Here is an 18016-nt window from a genome sequence, read left to right as displayed (position 1 = left end):
TGTCAACACCCATGCAATCCGATTCTGCTGCTGACCAAAAAAGGGTCCTGTGCGAGCTTGGTCTGATTGCGATGCAAATTCAGCCATACTATCTTCTGCATGGCTGAAATAGCAATGCAAAGAGATGTGCGGTGCGAATTACATCCAATGTCGAATATCGCACCAGTGGGAACCGACCCTAAGACAGTTTTCTAAAATGTACATTACAGTGCAAACGTTTTAGCCAGGGTGTGAAAAAAATGCTGTAAATAAAGGATTCTTCACGTTAATAGTTCATTTTTATCAATTAACAAATTGGAAAGTAAATGCACCAAAGAGAAATCCAAATCAAGTATCATATCAATATTTGGTGTGATCAATATTTTGCCTTTAAAATAGCATCAATTCTTCTAGGTACACTTGCGCACAGTTTTGAACGAACTTAGCAGGTAGGTTGTTCCAAACATCTTAAAGAGAAAGCCACAAATCTGTGGATGTAGGCTGCCTCTTGTAATCCCAGGCATATTCGATTATGTTGAAATCAGGGATCTATGGGAGCCAAACCATCACTTTCAGGACTCCTTGTTCTTTACCCCCAAAGATCGTTCTTAATGACATTGGCTGTATTTTTTGGGTCGTCCTTGTGCAAAATAAATTTAGGGCCAGTCACAAGCATCCCTAATGGTATGTCATGATGCATAATAGAGCTGCACGATTCTGGATAAAATAATCACTTTTTTTTTTTTTTTTCTTTTTGCTTGGAATACAGATCACGATTCTGAAGAACTTTTTTATTTTAAAGATTTACAACCCCTGGACATTAGGTTCTTAAACAAGATGGCAATACAATAAGACATGCTCTTTGCTTCAATCAAATTTAACCACTTGCCCACCGGGTTAATTCTGGCACTTCTCTCCTTCATGTGAAAATCACAATTTTTTTTGCTAGAAAATTAATCAAAACCCCCAAACATTATATATTTTTTTTTTAGCAGACATCCTAGGAATAAAATGGCAGTCATTGCAATCTTTTTGTCACACCGTATTTGCGCAGCGGTCTTACAAGCGCACTTTTTTTGGATAAAAATCACTTTTTTGAATTAAAAAATAAGACAACAATACATTTTGCCCAATTTTTTTATATATTGTGAAAGATAATGTTACGCCGAGGTAAAATGATACCCAACATGTCACGCTTAAAAATTGCGCCCGCTCGTGGCATGGCGTCAAACTTTTACCCTTAAAAATCTCGATAGGCGACGTTTAAAAAATTCTACAGGTTGCATTTTTTGAGTTGCAGAGTAGGTCTAGGGCTAGAATTATTGCTCTCACTCTAACGATCGCGGCGATACCTCACTTGTGTGGTTTGAATACCGTTTTCATATGCGGGCGCTACTCGCGTATGCGTTTGCTTCTGCGCGCGAGCTCGTCGGGGCGGGGCGCTTTAAAAAATTTTTTGGGGTTTTGTTATTTATTTTTATTTAGTTTTATAATTTTTTACACTGGAGAAAAAAAAAAAAAAAATTGATCACTTTTATTCCTATTACAAGGAATGTAAACATCCCTTGTAATATAAAAAAGCATGACAGGTCCTCTTAAATATGAGATCTGGGGTCAAAAAGACCTCAGATCTCATAATTAGACTTAAATGCAAAAAAAAAAGTCATTTTTTCAAATGACAAAAAAAAATGTTTCTTTAAGAGGCTGGGCGGGACTGACGTTTTGACGTCACTTCCGCCCAGCAGAGCTATGAGGACGGGGTGAAGGAGATTTCTCCTTCAGTCCCGTCCCCGCTCAGCTGCCGGACACATCCGATCCCCTCCGCCGCTACCGACGGCTCCGGTAAGCGGCGGAGGGCGCGGGAGAGGCGGCGGGAGGGGGGGGGGCCCCTCTCCCGCCACCGATAACGGCGATCTCGCGACGAATCCGCCGCGGAGACCGCCGTTATCGTGTACACCACCGCCCCCTGAAAAAGATGAATATCTCGGTTTGTGGCAGCAGCTGCTGCCGTTATCGAGATATTCAACTTTAAAAAGATGACGTCTTTTTGACATGGGGCGGGTGGTTCAAGAGGTTAAAGAAATGTAATTAAAAATAATGTGTAACGTGGTAAAGAAATAAGTTAAGCCACTTTCACATTTTATACCATCCCCTCTGTGTTCTAATCCTGTGTGATATATAATCTGCTATACTTCATTTCAGAGCTCTTCTCAGTGATCACATGCTCGGCTGTCTTTTTTCTTCTCCCCATCTGATGGATGCGGTGGGCGGGGGCCGAGGTTCCACCTCTAAGGTCACTCAGGAGAGAAGACAGAGTGCAAGCCAATCATGTGATCGCTGAGAATATCTGTGAAATGAGGTATAGGCAGACTTTTTTCCATAAATCACTCACACAGGGGTATGAAGATGTTAAAGTTTTTTTAAGCAGCAGGAGTTGAGTGGGGCAGAAACTGTCATAAGCTGACAGGCAGAGAGGGCAGGGGAAGAGAGCAAAGAGGCGACAGATAGCAGGCTGCGGATGATGGAGGCACATACGGATGACTCCAGTGCTCACAGCACCCTAATATATCTGAGTCAGCGTACTGGGGAGAGGGTATAGCCAGGCAGGATCAACCAGGTGTTACATGGGGCCAAATGACACGGCACAAGCACTGTGCTGTATAAAATGCTTTAAAGAAACAATCCTTTTTCTTATTTTATTTTTTGGTTATACGCTTTGTTAGGCCCCATGTACACGGGACACTGGTGCAAACTCTGATTAACCACTTCCGGACCGCCGCATGTACATATACGTCGGCAGAATGGCACGTACAGGCACATTGGCGTACCTGTACGTCCCTGCCTAGACGGGGGTCCGATCGCCCCCCCCCCGGTACTTGCGGCGGTCCCCGTGGCTCTAGGAGCGATCCTGGATGAGGGGGCGGCGGTTCGATTTTGTCCGCCCCCTCGCGATCGCTCCCCAGCCAATCCGCTTCCTCCTCTGCCTGCACTGTAAACACAGGCAGAGGAGGAAGTGATGTCACCGCTCCTCCCGCCGGTATTTTCGTCCGGCGGAGGAGCGGAGACATCACAACAGTGAGTACACAAGCACTACACTGACACCAGTACACAAATCACCCCCCCGTCACACTGTCACTAAATAGCAGTGATCATTTACTGATCACTGCATTTAGTGTCAGTGTGACAGGCAGTTAGTGTTAGGTCCAGGGTAGCCCCCTTCCCCCCCCCCCCCCAATAAAGGTTTTAACCCCTTAATCACCCCTAGTTAACCCCTTCGCCCCCCTTTTGCCAGCGTCACTAAGCGATCGTTTTTCTGATCGCTGTATTAGTGTCGCTCGTGCCGCTAGGTAGCTAGTTATTTTTTGAGGTTCGCCGCCATGTTTTTATAGCGTTGGGTACCCCCATACATTTTCTAACGCTATAAAAAACATGGCGGCGAACCTCAAAAAAGAACTAGCTACCTAGCGGCACGAGCGACACTAATACAGCGATCAGAAAAACGATCGCTTAGTGACGCTGGCAAAAGGGGGGTGAAAGGGTTAACTAGGGGGTGATCAAGGGGTTAAAACCTTTATTTGGGGGGGGGGGGTAGGGGGCTACCCTGGACCCAACACTTTTAACCCCTTGATCACCCCCTAGTTAACCCTTTCACCCCCCCTAGTTAACCCTTTCACCCCCCTTTTGCCAGCGTCACTAAGCGATCGTTTTTCTGATCGCTGTATTAGTGTCGCTCGTGCCGCTAGGTAGCTAGTTCTTTTTTGAGGTTCGCCGCCATGTTTTTATAGCGTTAGAAAATGTATGGGGGTACCTAACGCTATAAAAACATGGCGGCGAACCTCAAAAAATAACTGGCTACCTAGCGGCACTAGCGACACTAATACAGCGATCAGAAAAACGATCGCTTAGTGACACTGGCAATAGGGGGTGAAAGGGTTAATTCTAGGAGCAATCAGGGGTTAAAACCTTAGGTACCCCCATACATTTTCTAATAAAGGTTTTAACCCCTGATTGCCCCTAGAGTTAACCCTTTCACCCCCTATTGCCAGCGTCACTAAGCGATAGTTTTTCTGATCGCTGTATTAGTGTCGCTGGTGCCGCTGGGTAGCTAGTTAGTGCAGTAACGCTTACACCCCCCCCCATATGTGGAATTTCACCCCAAAATACATTCTGCTGCTTCTCCTGAGTACGGGGATACACATGTGTGAGACTTTTTGGGAGCCTAGCCGTGTACGGGACCCCAAAAACCAATCACCGCCTTCAGGCTTTCTGCGGGAATATGATAAACTGATTTTTTTTTGCACAAAGTTGTCACTAAATGATATATTGCTCACACATGCCATGGTTATATGTGGAATTGCACCCCAAAAAACATTCTGCTGCTTTTTCTGAGTACGGGGATACCACATGTGTGGGACTTTTTGGGAGCCTAGCCGCGTACGGGGCCCCGAAATCCAAGCACCGCCTTCAAGATTTCTAAGGGCATACATTTTTGATTTCACTCCTCACTACCTATCATAGTTTTGAAGGCCATAAAATGCCAAGATGGCACACAAACCCCCCCAAATGACCCCATTTTGGAAAGAAGACACCCCAAGCTATTTGCTGAAAGGCATGTTGAGTCCATGGAATATTTTTTTTTTTTTGCCCCAAGTGATTGAATATTGACCAAAAAAAATAATTACAAAACGTTGTCACTAAATGATATATTTCTCACACATGCCATGGTTATATGTGGAATTGCACCCCAAAATACATTCTGCTGCTTCTCCTGAGTACGGAGATACCACATGTGTGGGACTTTTTGGGAGCCTAGCCGCGTACGGGACCCCAAAACCCAATCACCGCCTTCAAGATTTGTGTGAGTGAAATCAAAAATGTATGTCCTTAGAAATCTTGAAGGTGGTTGATTGGTTTTCGGGGTCCCGTACGCGGCTAAGCTCCCAAAAAGTCCCACACATGTGGTATCCCCGTACTCAGGAGAAGCTGCAGAATGTATTTTGGGGTGCAATTCCACATATAACCATGGCATGTGTGAGAAATATATATGTAATTTATTTTTTATAACCATGGCATTTGTGCAAAAAAAATCAGTTTGTCATATTCCCGCAACTTGTGTCAAAATTATAAAATATTCAATGGACTCGACATGCCTCTCAGCAAATAGCTTGGGGTGTCTACTTTCCAAAATGGGGTAATTTAGGGGGGTTTTGTGCTATTTTGGCATTTTATGGCCTTCGAAACTGTGATAGGTAGTGAGGAGTGAAATCAAAAATTTGCGCCCTTAGAAATGCTGAAGGCGGTGCTTGGTTTTCGGGGTCCCGTACGTGGCTAGGCTCCCAAAAAGTCCCAAACATGTGGTATCCCCGTACTCAGAAGAAGCAGCAGAATGTGGGGTGCAATTCCACATATAACCATGGCATGTGTGAGCAATATATCATTTAGTGACAACTTTTTGTAATTTTTTTATTTTTTTTTCAATCACTTGGGACAAAAAAAAAAAATATTCAATGGACTCAACATGCCTCTCAGCAGTTTCCTTGGGGTGTCTAATTTTCAAATGGGGTCATTTGGGGGGGGGGGGGGGTTGTACTGCCCTGCCATTTTAGCACCTCAAGAAATGAGATAGGCAGTCATAAAATAAAGCTGTGTAAATTCCAGAAAATGTACCCTAGTTTGTAGACGCTATAATTTTGCGAAAACCAATAAATATACGCTTATTGCGATTTGTTTTACTAAAGACATGTGGCTGAATACATTTTGGCCTAAATGTTTGACTAAAATTTAGTTTATTCGATATTTTTTACTTTTAATATTTTTTTCTCAAAATTTTCTGTCTTTTTCTGTTTATATCATAAAAATCGCAGAGGCAATCAAATACCATCAAAAGAAAGCTCTATTTGTGGGAAGAAAAGGACGCAAATTTCGTTTCGGTACAACCTTGCATGACCGCGCAATTACCAGTTAAAGCAGCGCAGTGCCAAATTGTAAAAACACTTTGGGTCTTTAGGCAGCATATTTTATATATTTTAAGTGGTTAAAACGTTTCCCACATTTGCATGCCGCATTTAGCAGCGTTTAACCGCGTTTGTGTCTAGAAGCTTTTAGTTAAGAAACATAAGGACTCTCTCCAAGCTCAAAAAACAGGTTTAATAACCATTTCAATGAGACCAGAGTGAGTAGCAGCAGCTGAGAGAGCAGCAGTGTACTTGTATTTAGCGTGTCACCTGCCACAAGTTGTGGATTGTCCACTTTCCACATCACCTGCCACAAGTTGTGCATTGTCTATTTGCCACGTCACCTGGCCACGCCACTTGCCACAAGTTGTGGATTGTCCATTCGCCATGTCACCTGACCACGTCGCCTGCCACAAGTTGTGGATTGTCCACTTGCCACAAGTTGTGGATTGTCCATTCGCCATGTCACCTGACCACGTCGCCTGCCACAAGTTGTGGATTGTCCACCTGGCACATCACCTCGCCACTTCACCTGCCACAAGTTGTGGATTGTCCACTTGTTATGTCACTTGCCACAAGTTGTGAATTGTCTGCTTGCCACGTCACTTGCCACAAGTTGTGGATTGTCTGCTTGCCACGTCACTTGCCACAAGTTGTGTATTGTCCGCTTGCCACAAGTTGTGGATTGTCCGCTTGCCACGTCACCTGCCACAAGTTGTGGATTGTCCGCAATGCAAGCAATTGCAGTTTTTTTTATATATTTTTTTTTAAATATAGTTTTTCATAATTTGCCATAATTTTTTGAGATTTCTAATGTAAAAAAAATAGGTCGCCTTTAAAAACACTTTTAAACGCAAACTTTTTGCGTCTCAAACGTGGAAATCTTTTGCGTCTGAACTAATTTTTTTTGCTTTCAGACAAACCAGGTTAAACGCAACAGCAACGGCATATAAATGGAAATAAATGAGACAGTGTACATGGTCACATAGGATAACATTGAATAAGTTCAGAGGCAGTTGAAAAAAGTGTCCAACTGCCTCTGAACACGAGTTTAACAGCGCTCCTTAGGGTCTCTTTTTTTTTTTTATATATATTACTCATGAAACTTACCGCAACCTTTTTGTTTACACTTCAGCTATCCGCTTCAGCTATCCGCATTGGTACAGTAATTTTTATTAATCAACAAAGCAAACAAAAAAAGTTTTAATTCTTAAAAGTTTATAAAAATAGAAGTAAATGGAAAAAAAAAAAAATAACCAGCAGGAAAATAATTAAGTGGAGAAGGAGAATAAGGAGTTTATTAAGGCTGATTTGATTACATTTAAGGGTTAATAAGGGGTTAAACAGGGGAACAATATAATAATAAATAAAAATGATAAAGTTGCTTTAACCAGTTAAGCTTCGGAAGATTTCACCCCCTTAACGACCAGAGCATTTTTTTGCGATATGGCACTGCATCGCTTTGACAATTGCGCGGTCGTGCGACGATGTACCCAAACAAAATGTATTTTGGTAATATTTTTACTGTTTGCTATAATAAATATCCCCAACAAATATATATAAAAATTCTTCCTCAGTTTAGGCCGATATGTATTCTACATATTTTTGGTTAAAAAAGTGAATATTGATTGGTTTGCGCAAAAGTTATAGCGTCTACAAAAAAGGGGATAGATTTATGGCATTCTTTAAAAAAAAACAAAAAACGTTTTATCGGGATTACAGCGTACAGACCGGATCCTTTTGACACTATTTTGGGACCATTGACATTTATACAGCGACCGGAGCTAAAAAAAAAAAAAAAAGCCACTGATTACTGTATAAATGTCACTGACTGGAAAGGGGTTAAACACTGGGGGGGGGGGGGTGATCAAGGGGTTAAGTGTGTGCCCTCAGCGTGTACTAACTGTAGTGGGGATGGGCTATCACTGACATGAGAGATCACTGTTCCAGATGACAGGGAACAGAAGATCCCTGTGATGTCACTAGGCAGAACAGGGAAATGCCTTGTTTACATAGGTATTGCCTTGTTCTACCTCTCCTCGCCGAGATCGTGGGCCACTGGTGCCACAGCGGGCGCGCATTCGCTATCCTGCTTTTCCGGACTGACGTACAGGTGTTCCATTATGCCGATGTATATCAGAGTGAGGCAGCCAGCAAGCAGTTAAACGAACTTCATTTGCAGACCAAAGTTCATCCATTTGATCTGTAAGCCTGGTTTACAGAGAAGTTTCACACGGACGTCACACAAAAAAAAGGGATTAAAAACGGATGTAGATGTAAATTTTTACATCCGTTTTCATATTCACTGACAACCGTAAAAAAAAAAAAGTGACTGAACTTCAAACACTATATATAGCTGGTTGCTAAGAAGGGGGCTAGTAAGCCAGCTGCCGCGTCTTTAACAACCCATGAGCTGTCGGCAGATTCCCCGCTGACAGCTGAATATAAAAAAATTAATTGCCGGCCAAAAAGAAAAACGCGCTTACCGCTGCCGTGTCTGCAATGTGAAAGGGCTCTTAAGCAAGCCGCAGCCCCGCTCCTTAACAGGTGATTGCGTTTTTGTTTCGTTTTTTTATTTCAGCTGTTGGTGGGGGAATCCCGCTGACAGATTATATAACCTAGTCTGAAAGTATTATAAGAATGCTGGATTAGGATAATGGGGGGGGGGGTGGATATGTCGAATCAAGATTGCGATCTTTTATAAGCCACTTCAGCCCCGGAAGATTGGCTGCTCAATGACGGGCCATTTTTTGCAATACGGCACTGCGATGCTTTAACTGACAATTGCGCGGTCGTGCGATGTTGTACCCAAACAAAATCGACGTTTTTTTTTTTTCACAAAGTTTTCTTTTGGTGGTATTTGATCACCTCTGTGCTATAAACAAAAAAGAGTGACAATTTAGAAAAAAAACACCATCTTACTTTGTGCTATGGTAAATATCCCAATTAAAAAAAAAAAAAAAATTCCTCCAGTTTAGGCCGATATGTATTCTACATATTTTTGGTAAATTATGTTGTTTAAAAGCACTTGAACAACACATCACAAAACCCCAGTCTGCTTTAAACTCTTTGCCTGGAAGGGACCTTGCTGTGATGCAATATAACTACCTTGTGTCTTGTTGCTGTGCGCAGTCTTGCAATGGTGTATGGCCTGTGACAATAAACCGTCTTCCACAATGTCGCCTTAGTAGCAGAGTTTGGGTGTTCCTCACCCAATTTTAGGCCTCCTACACAGCTGTTTCTGTTAATGATTGTCTTATAACCTACATATGAAATTGATCATTTAGCACCCTCTTGGTATAATTGGTTAATCGTACATCTAATCCTACAAAATCCTTGACTTTGTTCAAGTGTGCAAGTGTAAGAATTGATGCTGGGTTGAAGCCAAAGGGTAGTCGCACCAAATATTGATTTTAGATGTTTCCTCTGTTCACTTACTTTGCATTTTGTAAATTGATAAAAATGTAAAAGTATATATTTTTAAAAGAACTTGCTTTACTGCATTTCTTCACATATGTTTAAAACTTTTGCACTGTACTGTATATTTTGTTCTTTAACTGAGGGTAGTAATGCTTAACCTTTCTTACAGGTTCCTATTCCTATTTTTGTGCCAGCTGATTGGGACAAAATCAAAGAATTAAATGAAGAATTTAAGCTGAAAGACTTAAAACTAGATATGGACCTAAAGGTAAAAGATTATCTAAAGGTTGAGCTGGAAAAGCAGGAAGAGATGGAGGATTCCTTGTCATTAAAGGATGAAGACTTGGAAGAAGAAAACGTAAAGGTAGAAGATCAGGACAGCAGAGAAGTGTGGGATATGCTGGTGGACGATGAAGAGGATATAAGGGAAGATGATGGATCTTTGCCAGAGGAAGTAAAGGAAGAAGATCTGAAAGAAGATCTGACTGATGATCTGAAAGAAGATCTGACTGATGATCTGAAAGAAGATCTGACTGATGATCTGAAAGAAGATCTGACTGATGATCTGAAAGAAGATCTGACTGATGATCTGAAAGAAGATCTGACTGATGATCTGAAAGAAGATCTGACTGATGATCTGAAAGAAGATCTGACTGATGATCTGAAAGAAGATCTGACGGATGATCTGAAAGAAGATCTGACGGATGATCTGAAAGAAGATCTGACGGATGATCTGAAAGAAGATCTGACGGATGATCTGAAAGAAGATCTGACGGATGATCTGAAAGAAGATCTGACGGATGATCTGAAAGAAGATCTGACGGACGGTCTGAAAGAAGATCTGACGGACGGTCTGAAAGAAGATCTGACGGACGGTCTAAAAGAGGATCTCGATGACGGTCTGAAAGAGGATCTCGGTGACGGTCTGAAAGAGGATCTCGGTGAAGGTCTGAAAGAGGATCTCGGTGACGGTCTGAAAGAGGATCTCGGTGACGGTCTGAAAGAGGATCTCGGTGACGGTCTGAAAGAGGATCTCGGTGACGATCTGAAAGAGGATCTCGGTGACGATCTGAAAGAGGATCTCGGTGACGATCTGAAAGAGGATCTCGGTGACGATCTGAAAGAGGATCTCGGTGACGATCTGAAAGAGGATCTCGGTGACGATCTGAAAGAGGATCTCGGTGACGATCTGAAAGAGGATCTCGGTGACGATCTGAAAGAGGATCTCGGTGACGATCTGAAAGAGGATCTCGGTGACGATCTGAAAGAGGATCTCGGTGACGATCTGAAAGAGGATCTCGGTGACGATCTGAAAGAGGATCTCGGTGACGATCTGAAAGAGGATCTCGGTGACGATCTGAAAGAGGATCTCGGTGACGATCTGAAAGAAGAGCTCAATGACGATCTGAAAGAAGAGCTCAATGACGATCTGAAAGAAGAGCTCAATGACGATCTGAATGAAGAGCTCAATGACGATCTGAATGAAGAGCTCAATGACGATCTGAATGAAGAGCTCAATGACGATCTGAATGAAGAGCTCAATGACGATCTGAATGAAGACGTAAAGGAAGAAAATTATCTAAGGGAAGAAGAGCTAACAGAAGATGAGCTATCCGATGGAAGCCCATTTCAAATTGTGGAAATAGAAGATCCTATAACTGAAGAACAGACTTTGTGTGATGATATTGGTAAGTAGACTTAAACCCTGTCAATCTCCAAGGAATTAATCAGATAGTTAAAATTAAACTAATATGCTGTTTTCACCTGTAGATGAAATACAAGTCGATGAAGCTAAAAGCTGCAGTGCTGATAGCCCATCAAGCTTACCAGATGTGCCATATGAGCCAGAACTGGACATTGAGGATGATTTTCCAAGGGGTAAGTTTTTAAATGTTGAAACTTAGAATCAGTTCACATTGATTACAGGCATACTTCTCTGATGCATTTAGGTGTTTTACCCATATGGGTATTATTTGATATAGGCTACATTGTGCATTAGCTAGATCTGTGATTGATTCGAAATTTTGTGTCCCCACTGGGAAATTCACTTTCACTGGTGACCATTGTCTACAGTACAGGAACTAATGGGGAATCCAAAATGTTAGTTGTCACCAGCATAGGAGCGAAGAGGGAAATCTTAGGGGCATACCGGTTCCAGTGAACGCTGTCTAGTAGGGTTAACTTTTATAGTAAAGTGTACAGGACTTGTAGCTATAGACGATAACATGTATGCTGCTACCATCAGGTTATTGGACATAAAACCCCATGCACTCTGTGGGACTCCACTTTTTTGCTAGGTAATGAACCTCTACTGTGCCTGTAAAAGGTTCTACACCATTTTTTTCCTTTTTATTTTTTTACCACTTCAACTGACATTTTTGGTGTTCACATGGTGCAAGGAGTGTAATTAGCTGCAGAATGATATACAGGTCCATGATATGATATACGGGTCCAGGGGGGCCTTGGACCAATCCTGTGTCACCCAGGCCCCGAAGAACCTTTCAGAGGGTATGCTGAGTTGAAGCTTGGTCCTTTCCAAGAGCCTGCAAGGCAGATAAGGTAGGACAGGGTTTCCCCAGGAATTGTGCATATTTCCTGTTTTTACATATGGGGCATTATTTAACTTGGGCCCTTTTCACACGACTTGGGACTGCAGAGTCGCAAGACAAGTCATACTCCATAAAATCGCGACAAAATCGCGCAACTTTAAAGTCCTAGTAGTGTGAAAGGGGCATTAGAGTGTTTTCCTCCTCTAACTATTGTGCCTTCAGGAATATTCAGGGGTGCCATGGCAAGATGCTTAAAATTGTCCAAAAATTCTCAACAAACTGGTGGGTGGAACAAGCCTGCCTATTTGAGTCAAAGTGACCGGTTTTTATTGTGCAACATTGCAACCCTCCGCACTGTGTAAGCAGCCTGCCTGCACAGCATCCTTGTTTGCCCCTCTCTGTCAGCACCGGGGTCACGTTCGCTGAGAGAAACTGAGGGAGAAGAGAATCCCTGGAATACTAGTCAGTACCGGTGTGCAAAGATATATTGGCTTGGTAAACACAAATTGCCTCTATTGTTAGGTCTCCTGCATGTGTGGATGCTGCTGTGTTATGTAAAACTGATTCTGCATCTGTTTTGTGAGTAGCCTGCAGAGGATCCCCTCTTTTGGCAATGGTGGAAACAAGGCGCAGAAGAGCTGAGACAAAAGGGCCTGATGATCACTTGTGCCACAAACAACACTAAGGGTCCTTTCACACGTGCGGACCATTTTTTAGATCAGTTTTTTATGATCAGTTGTCATCCGTTTTTCATCGGTTGTCATCCGTTTTTCATCGGTTGTCATCCGTTTTTCATCGGTTGTCATCCGTTTTTCATCGGTTGTCATCCGTTTTTCATCGGTTGTCATCCGGTTGTCATCCAGTTTTTTTTTTGTTGGAACCTTTTTTTTATTTCATATTTCTTGATGAAAAACGGATGTTAGCGAATCGGATGTTAAACGGATTGTCCGCTAACATCCGTTTTTCGTCCGTTCCGTTTTTTTGACGGAAGAAAAATAGGGTTTTCTTCCGTGTCAAAAAACGGAGCTTAACGGAGACGGATGTTAACGGATGCTCATCCGCTAACGTATGTCATCCCATTGGAAAGCATTGCAGTCCGTAAACGGACGTATTAAAAAACGGACGAACGGTCCGCACGTGTGAAAGGACCCTAAGAAAAACCATCAAAACGCTCTCAAGTGTTCCCCTGTTCTGGAGCAAGGTTCAATAATGACAGCCCCCTTCCTCTAATTCTTCTGGCTGCCTCTCACATGTGCAACAGGTTTCTGATTGAGGCAAATTACACTTGACTACATCTGATTTCTTTTGGAAAACTGCCCTTTTGAAGCCTTAGGTCTCCTGGGCCCAAAGCTTTTCTACTGCCTCTCCGCCTAATACTTTTCAGGAGAATGACCCTAAACCTGTTAACCACTTAAAGGAATATATGAAGGGAGGTGAGGTGGATGCAGAAGAGGACTCTGCAGAGGAATTTTCTCCTCCATATTTTGCGAGAGAACTAAAGAGTCATGCCATGTGCTTCATATGCTTTCTGTTGTGAGCTAACGTATGATGCTGTGTTTGTAGCTTCAGTTTAACAGAACTGAAATCCTCTCAGCCAAAGCCAAAACAAGCTTCCTTGGGAACTAAACAGTGAGGTCTGAAAAGACCTTACTCTGCGCACATATGATCGGCCAAATCCTGAAAAGATATAACATTTTTCCCAAACCTTTTATTGAGTTCTATCCTATGCAGAAAGAATTTATGAAAAAAGATCCCTGGAGTGGATCTTGCCATTTCTGTTCTCAACAAGCATCTTGCTGTACTTGTTGAGGATGTTTTCTCCTTTTAACGTAGAACTTTACCCATAACAACTTTTATAAAAATAATATTCTTTAGCACATGCATTCCACATTATACTACCAAAATGTGTGCATACTGTAAATTGCCTTGAGCATTGCTCCTGTTTCTTCTTGCTTGAGGCTGCCGTTTTGCTGAAGCCCAGAGCCCCTGAACAGCAGTAAATCATAAAGCGCAACTAAACCCATCGATTTAACGGTTAAAATGCCGGGTTTTCTAACTGTCACATTTGCCTCTGTCTTCAGCCAAACAGTCAACCCATCATATGGCTGTTGTCATAACTGATCATATGTACAGCACAATGGCAGTTTAAGATCAAGCAGAAGCAGCTTCCCTAGTTGTAAAGGATAGGAGGGTTTAATTCCACTTTAAGACCCCTTTCACACTATTTTTACCGCCGACGCTATGGGCAGATTTGCGGCGCATTTCGGCCGTTAGCAGGGCATATTTAACACCCGCTAGCGGCCGAGAAAGGGTTAAAACATTGATTTCAATGGGCAGCAGCAGTGGAGGAGCGGTATACACACCGCTACAAAGATGCGGCTAGCAGGACTTTTTTTACCGTCCTGCTATCGCAATACTCCAGGCTTTCACACTGGAGACAAAGGAAGCAACTTTTTAAGGGAGGATTGCAGGCGCTATTTTTAACGCTATAGCGCCTGCAATATGCCCTCAGTGTGAAAGGGGTCTTGGTCTGTCAGCAAATCGGCCTCTACAAATTCGGCAGTGCCTAAAAATGGAGAGCAACTAAGCATGTGCAGAGCAGGGTGAGACTATTACTGAATTTTAAAAAGTACTTCTTTTTAATCTTTTACATAGCTATACCTGCAAAAGGGGCCAGCATGAAATGATCCAGCAGGACTACATTTTCTGACTAAATTAGAAGACTTTAAGGCCCAGATTCTCAAAGGGCTTACGACATGTACGCCGTCATAAGTCCTAATCTGGGCCGTCGTATCTATGCGACTGATTCTTAGAATCAGTTACGCATAGATATCCATTAGATCCGACAGGCGTAAGGCTCTTATGCAGTCGGATCTTAACTGCAATTTTTTTTTGCCCGCTAGGTGGCGCTTGCGTCGTTTTCCCCATCGAGTATGCAAATTAGCTAGATACGCGAATTCCCGAACGTATGCGCGGCCGACGCAGTAAAGTTACGACGTTTACGTTAGGTTTTTCCGGCGTAAAGTTGCCCCTGCTATATGAGGGGCAACCGATGTTAAGTATGGCCGTTGTTCCCGCGTCAAAATTTATAAATTTACGTTGTTTGCGTAAGTCGTTTGTGAATGGGGCTGGACGCCATTTACGCTCACCTCGAAACCAATGACGTCCTTGCGACGTCATATGGAGCAATGCACCCTGGGATATTTTACGGACGGCGCATGTGCAGTACGTTCGGCGCGGGAACGCGCTTAATTTAAATGCTACACGCCCCCTACCCGCCTAATTTGAATTAGGCGTGCTTGCGCCGGGTTATTTACGCTACGCCGCCGCAGCTTTACAGCCAAGTTCTTTGTGAATAAAGCACTTGCCTAAAAAACTTACGGTGGCGTAACGTAAATGAGATACGTTACGCCCGCCCTAAGTTACGCCATTCTACGAGAATTTGGGCCTAAGTCTTCTGTCTGTAGATTCAACCCTATTGAAGGCATATTTTACTCTTGCTGGTCCCGTCCATTTGTCAAACTGTTGCTAATTGGACTGAAAAAATGAATAGAGAATATAATTGTGTTTTGAGGACCCGCTTCTAGAACAATCACATCTCATTCCTTCAGCGCTCCTATTTTATGTTGATGCCCTGTAAAATGTACTTTGCCAGGTCCCTAGGATGACCCAAGCATCTGTGCAGATGCACAGAATTTTGTGGTTTAGGGCTTGGTCTTTTGAGCCTTCTTACAAAAGGCTTCTTTTAGATGTGCGTTTCGATGGGGAACACTAGTTATGTAAATCAAATCTAGGAACTTATCAAGGAATTACTGAGGGGGAAGGTATTTTTACACCACAAAATGACTAAGCCTGCTATTACTATGGCTCCTTCCCCTTCTCAAAAAAAGGGATCCCTTCCCTCCACCCAGATGTCCTTCTCTAAGTCCAGGGTGAAAACAACTTTTCATTGCACACCTTGGACCCCAAAACCCTCCAAGCCTTCCTAGAAGTCCTCCTCACAATGAAGAAGTGCCCTCACTCTCTGGAGTAGAGAGGAGTCTGTTGCTATTCGCACCTTTCTGGACCAGGGATGTAATTTTAACATTCTCTCGAGGTGGATCAAGGTATATCTTCTCTGCATTACCGCCCTGACCTGCTGCATTTCAAACTTAGCCCTAGAATACATAAAAAATGTTCCTCCATCTCCCTAAGGTGGGAACAACAGATGCCAGCCTGTTAGCCCAGTGCAGGATCTACAATTCACTGATTGTCCAGAGCACTTGGTCTCCACAGGACTTGATACGCCACATTAATCTTCTAGAACATATATCCATAAGACTGACTGCTACATGGTCACCAATTAAGGGTGCAGTCAGACAACTCCATGATTGTGCCTTGCATAAACCATCAAGGGGGGTACCAGAAGTCAGACAGCTCTGAATAAAAAGCAAGCTAGATTCTCTCCAGAGTGGATCTCCACATTCCAACTCGGTCATCTACATACCAGGAGTGGAAAATTCCTGATGCTCTGTCAGAGTTGTGGAACACCCATATCTATGGATCCCCTGGACTTTGGAGTGCATGTCCTGGTGATTCTTTGGTGGCTTGCAATTCCTCTAGTTCTGCTTTTCCCTCGACTGCTTTATTATTGTAATTATTATAGGGGGAGAACGGATTCTGGCAATCCTTATTGCTGCAAATTGGCCCAGGGAAACCTGATACATAGATATACTCAGATTCCTGGTGGACAAGCCTTGGCCTCTTCTGAACAGACCAGACCTCCTGTCAAAAGGCCCTCTGTTCCGCCTTACTTCTCAGTCACTGACTTTAAAAAAGTATGTTTGGCCTGCTCAGAAGCCCTAATATGCAAAGAATGATGGTTCCCTAATTTGGTTGGGAACGCTTAGTGGGATACCACCTGTTGGCTAAAGTAGGCCCTATACTATTCAAAATTTGGGCAGTTCAGCTGAAACTGGACAAATTTTGGTCAGTGTGCGACAGGTCCCTTTGGACAGAATGGACCAGTTGGAAAACGTGTCACAATAACTGGCTGCAGCTGCTGATCAGTGCATTCTGAAAGCAGCAGGAGTAGTTTTAGAATAAAGTCACAGCTAAGAGATTCCTCCACTCACCTAGCTTGTGTGACTGGAGGAATCTGTTAGGGTTTTTTTTTTTTTTCAGCCCACTGGCCCAAAAAACAAAAAAGTGTGGCCAACTTTTCTCAGCAAAGTGAAACTTTGCAAAACAAAAGGAGGTCGGATCATTCAATAATTGTGTAACACTTTTTGGTATTATTGTTGTATTAGAAACTCCAGGTAGAATAAAAAGTTATAAATAAAAATAATAAAAAAGCCTTGGGTAAATATTGTGGACAACAGGAAGTGTCATCTTGTTAACTTGGTGTGTGTTTTTGTTCTGTCTGCATGGCTTATCTTCAAAACGTAATCCTGCAATAATTTCTTCACAGCAGCTGAAGACCTTGATACAGAAAGTGAGTTTCTATTGCCTCCTGTTTTTGGGGAGGAGTATGACGTGCAACCAAGACCCAAGCCACTTAAAAAGGTATACATCTAGTATTGTATCTGCTTTGTCTTGAGATGACGAAAGGGCTTGTGTGTTTTGTATTCTATTTTGCTGCATTGTCACGAGAAACCTGTTGTTCCAGAGACATAAAAAGTCTCTGCTTAATCTACTGCCAGCACAACTTAAAGTGCAAAGCAACTTTATTCACATACTGATAATCTACACCAGAAAGAAGCATGCAGAGCTCCACGTCACAAATCGAATCACATTCTTAATGCCGTTATTAAAGTAGCAATTGGGGATTTTATTGTGATCTTTGATCCTTTTATTAAAGCATTTTTTATGAGGTCTTAATCATTTGTAACTGCTAAAAGCAGTCTTGATGTGTTCACAACACAGTGGTCCTTAGTCTTCATGACAAAGGAATATTGTGGTTAGAATTGTGCGAAGCCTGCTTTTTACCTCCTGCCATTAGTTGGATAAGAATAGAGCCCTGATTACTCTTCCTGGTATGGCATGTTGCTGACTACATACATTGATGCCACTAAATGTTCTTGTGAAGTGGAAACCTCTGCTGTAGTTTCTGCAGAAATCGTCGTTTTGGAGATG

General features: G+C 42.7%; 1 protein-coding gene across 1 annotated transcript in view; it reads left to right on the top strand.

Annotated features, from left to right (window-relative positions):
- Positions 1-18016, top strand: part of ZMYM2 (zinc finger MYM-type containing 2) — a 144646-nt gene that overhangs the window by 104533 nt on the left and 22097 nt on the right. The window contains exons 15-17 of the mRNA XM_040339328.1: positions 9548-11041; positions 11124-11231; positions 17352-17446. Coding sequence (XP_040195262.1) covers positions 9548-11041; positions 11124-11231; positions 17352-17446 — 1697 coding nt within the window. The remainder of the gene's footprint in view (positions 1-9547; positions 11042-11123; positions 11232-17351; positions 17447-18016) is intronic.

The sequence above is a fragment of the Rana temporaria genome, chromosome 2, assembly GCF_905171775.1.
Source record: "Rana temporaria chromosome 2, aRanTem1.1, whole genome shotgun sequence".
Lineage (NCBI taxonomy): Eukaryota > Metazoa > Chordata > Amphibia > Anura > Ranidae > Rana > Rana temporaria.
Note: the sequence above shows the minus strand (reverse complement) of the source record. Positions and strands in the feature narration are given on the sequence as shown.